A 2,838-nucleotide genomic window follows, 5' to 3' on the forward strand; every position below is an offset into this window, starting at 1 on the left:
AGAGGCGGGACCTGGGGCATCAACCTGCATGCAACCAGACATGCTCTTCTCTGGGTCCAAAGCGGCTGACCCTGAGTGCAGTGCTTAGCCTCGCATCCTGAGCGTAACATAAAAATAATTTAAGAACCTTAAATGACTTTCAAAAGTGGAGGAAAACATGGAGTTAGTCAATTGGCATGGAGCACGTCTCGCCCCTGGGGGCAATGGTCTCCTGAACCTACTCAGACCTCGGACACCACCACTGCTAGTTCTAGAACTGACGCAGGATGTTCCAACGAGGAGGTTAAGGCTTCTCATAATATTTCCTATAAGCCCACACCTGTTTGTCTATATCCCCCATTTTTATTCATTATTAGCCAGATAGAGCCAAGTAATTGTGGTAATGATACTTGCTTTTTTGCCCAATGCTGGAATGCTAGTAAATTTAGGTATGCCCTGGTCACATTTTCTGAATGATAATCACTCTCTCTCTTTTTTATTTTGTCTGAAAATTTCAAGTTTTGATCACTGGAAAAATCACACCAAATTGTTCAATTAATTAGACAATATTAATCAAAAGATCGTCCTAAACATTTAAGCATCTAATTGTAATCTGGTATTAGTTTACTGAACCTATAGTATTGGAAAATCCTGTGAGGGTACTAAAAGTAGTATGACAGCTACTAAATTGACACTGACCTATTTGAGTTATGTAATTTAGATGAATAATTGACAAATTGCTTTGGAATTACAGTGGTAGATTGTCCAAGAAGAATATTGTAATTACTTGAAGACTATTACTTTATGTAAATAACATTTTAATTTTTCTATATTTTATATTAACAAAAACATTTTAATGAACTGAAATTAGTGAGCTGGTGAAGATTTTTTCAAAATACTGTAAGTTTTTATAACTTTCTTAACAGCATTTATGACCTCCTTATTTCTCAGGCTGTAAATAAAAGGGTTTAACAAAGGAATTATTATTGTGTAAAACACAGCCACTGGTATATCTTTATTCCCTTCTTCAAATGGTCGAATATACATGAGAAGGCAGATGTAGAATATCGACACAGAAAAAAAGTGGGAACCACAAGTAGAAAATGCTTTTCCTCTTCCATCCTTGGATTTCATTTTGAAAATAGTACAAAGGATGCAGAAGTATGAGACCAAGACAGTAGAAATGGTAAAGACTTGAATTGGCATGGAAAAAATGTATATCATTAGCTCATTGATAAATGGGTCTGTACAGGAGAGCCTATATAAGGGAAGAATATCACAGAAGAAGTGATCAATGCGATTTGATTTACAAAAAGTTAACCTTAAGAGACACAGTACATGAATCAGGGAGTGCAGGTTACTGGCTATGAAGGTGCCTATGCTCATGTGAACAGAGAGCTTCTTGGACATCATGGTGTGGTACTGCAGTGGGTTGCATATGGCCACATAGCGGTCATAGGCCATTGCTGCCAGAAGAAAGCAGTCTGCAGTCTCAGCAAGACAGAGAAAATAGAACTGTGTCATGCATTCATCTAGGGAAATCCTTCTGTCCACAGAAAAGAAGTTCTCTAGCATCTTGGGAGTGATGGCACAGGAGCAGCAGGAGTCCATCAGAGCCAGGTTACCCAGAAAGATGTACATGGGTGTGTGGAGACGGCGTTCCATGTAGATCAAGGCCACCAGCCCGAGATTCCCCACCATGGTGATCAGATAGATGGCAGAGAACACCAGGAACAGAAGGATCTTCAGGTCTGGTTGGTCTGTGAATCCCACCAGGACGAACTCTGTTGTCAAAGAGTAATTTGTCTTCTCCAGTCTCATTTCTCGGCTGAGACAAAATTTTGTTAAGAAATTTGATATTATAGCTAGTATATGTCTAATTCTCCCTCTGTAGTTAAATTCACAGGTGAAGGTCTGTTCAATTTGCCTTAGCTTTCCCCTGAAATATATCATGATAGGTTATGTCATATGAAAAGAAATCATACACGGACTGCTCACATGAGTATTGTCTTGAGATGTCTGTTGAACTAACTCCTTAAGGCCTCACATAACATATATGTATGTATTTTATAAATAATATATATGATTTATAAGATAGGTCTGTATAAATTCATGGTCAGCCTTTGTGAGTTCTATATTTTTCTGTATTGTGGTACCTTTCCAAAAACTATTATAATCTGGGTTAATGAGCTGTTTAAAAGTAAATTGCCCTGTGAATATTTTAATGACTAATTTATAAAAACTTCATAGAATTAGAGTAAATTTGGAAATATTTTTTGGCTTAATTACCCTATCCTGCTAATATTAGTGTGGGGTATTTTAAATGAAGGTTTATTTAACTTTTAAGATTAGATAATATTGTATAATATGATCATTTTCTCTTAAAATTGTTTTTGGAGAACAACAGAACCAAAAAATCTGGGCCCAGGGATCTTTTCTGAGACTGATACTACAACCAATGTGTTCTTTATGATGTGTCTTAGTGACATAGGGTCTACTCACAGTGTATATATGATATGTATATGTTAAATACCTGCTGTGTACTTCCAATATTATCAGGGTGAAACAATGTTTTCCCTTTATGAGTTCAATAAAGGTTTCAGATTTATATACTTAAACTTTAAATTACTTTCTTCCTAATGCATATATTAGAATTCAATAACCACACACATTTATTAGATTTTAGTTTCACCGATACAACACTGAAATATTTAAATCCAGAAACAGCATGTATTCCTACTATTGTGATATTTTTTCTTCTAGGAATTGTTACAACTCTCTGGCTTTTATAGAGTTTAAATAGATAGTTTTAAGAACAGCTTACAATAGTTATTTAAATAGCACTGCTTTAAAATCACT

General features: G+C 35.7%; 1 protein-coding gene across 1 annotated transcript; it reads right to left on the minus strand.

Moving 5' to 3' along the window:
• Positions 1-846: 846 nt before the first annotated feature.
• On the minus strand, positions 847-1,805 carry LOC110540852 (olfactory receptor Olfr180). The gene has a single exon (XM_021627641.2). It carries the CDS (start codon positions 1,798-1,800, stop codon positions 847-849), a length of 954 nt encoding a protein of 317 aa, XP_021483316.1. The 5' UTR covers positions 1,801-1,805.
• Positions 1,806-2,838: the final 1,033 nt, after the last annotated feature.

The sequence above is a fragment of the Meriones unguiculatus genome, chromosome 17, assembly GCF_030254825.1.
Source record: "Meriones unguiculatus strain TT.TT164.6M chromosome 17, Bangor_MerUng_6.1, whole genome shotgun sequence".
In the NCBI taxonomy this organism is placed as follows: domain Eukaryota; kingdom Metazoa; phylum Chordata; class Mammalia; order Rodentia; family Muridae; genus Meriones; species Meriones unguiculatus.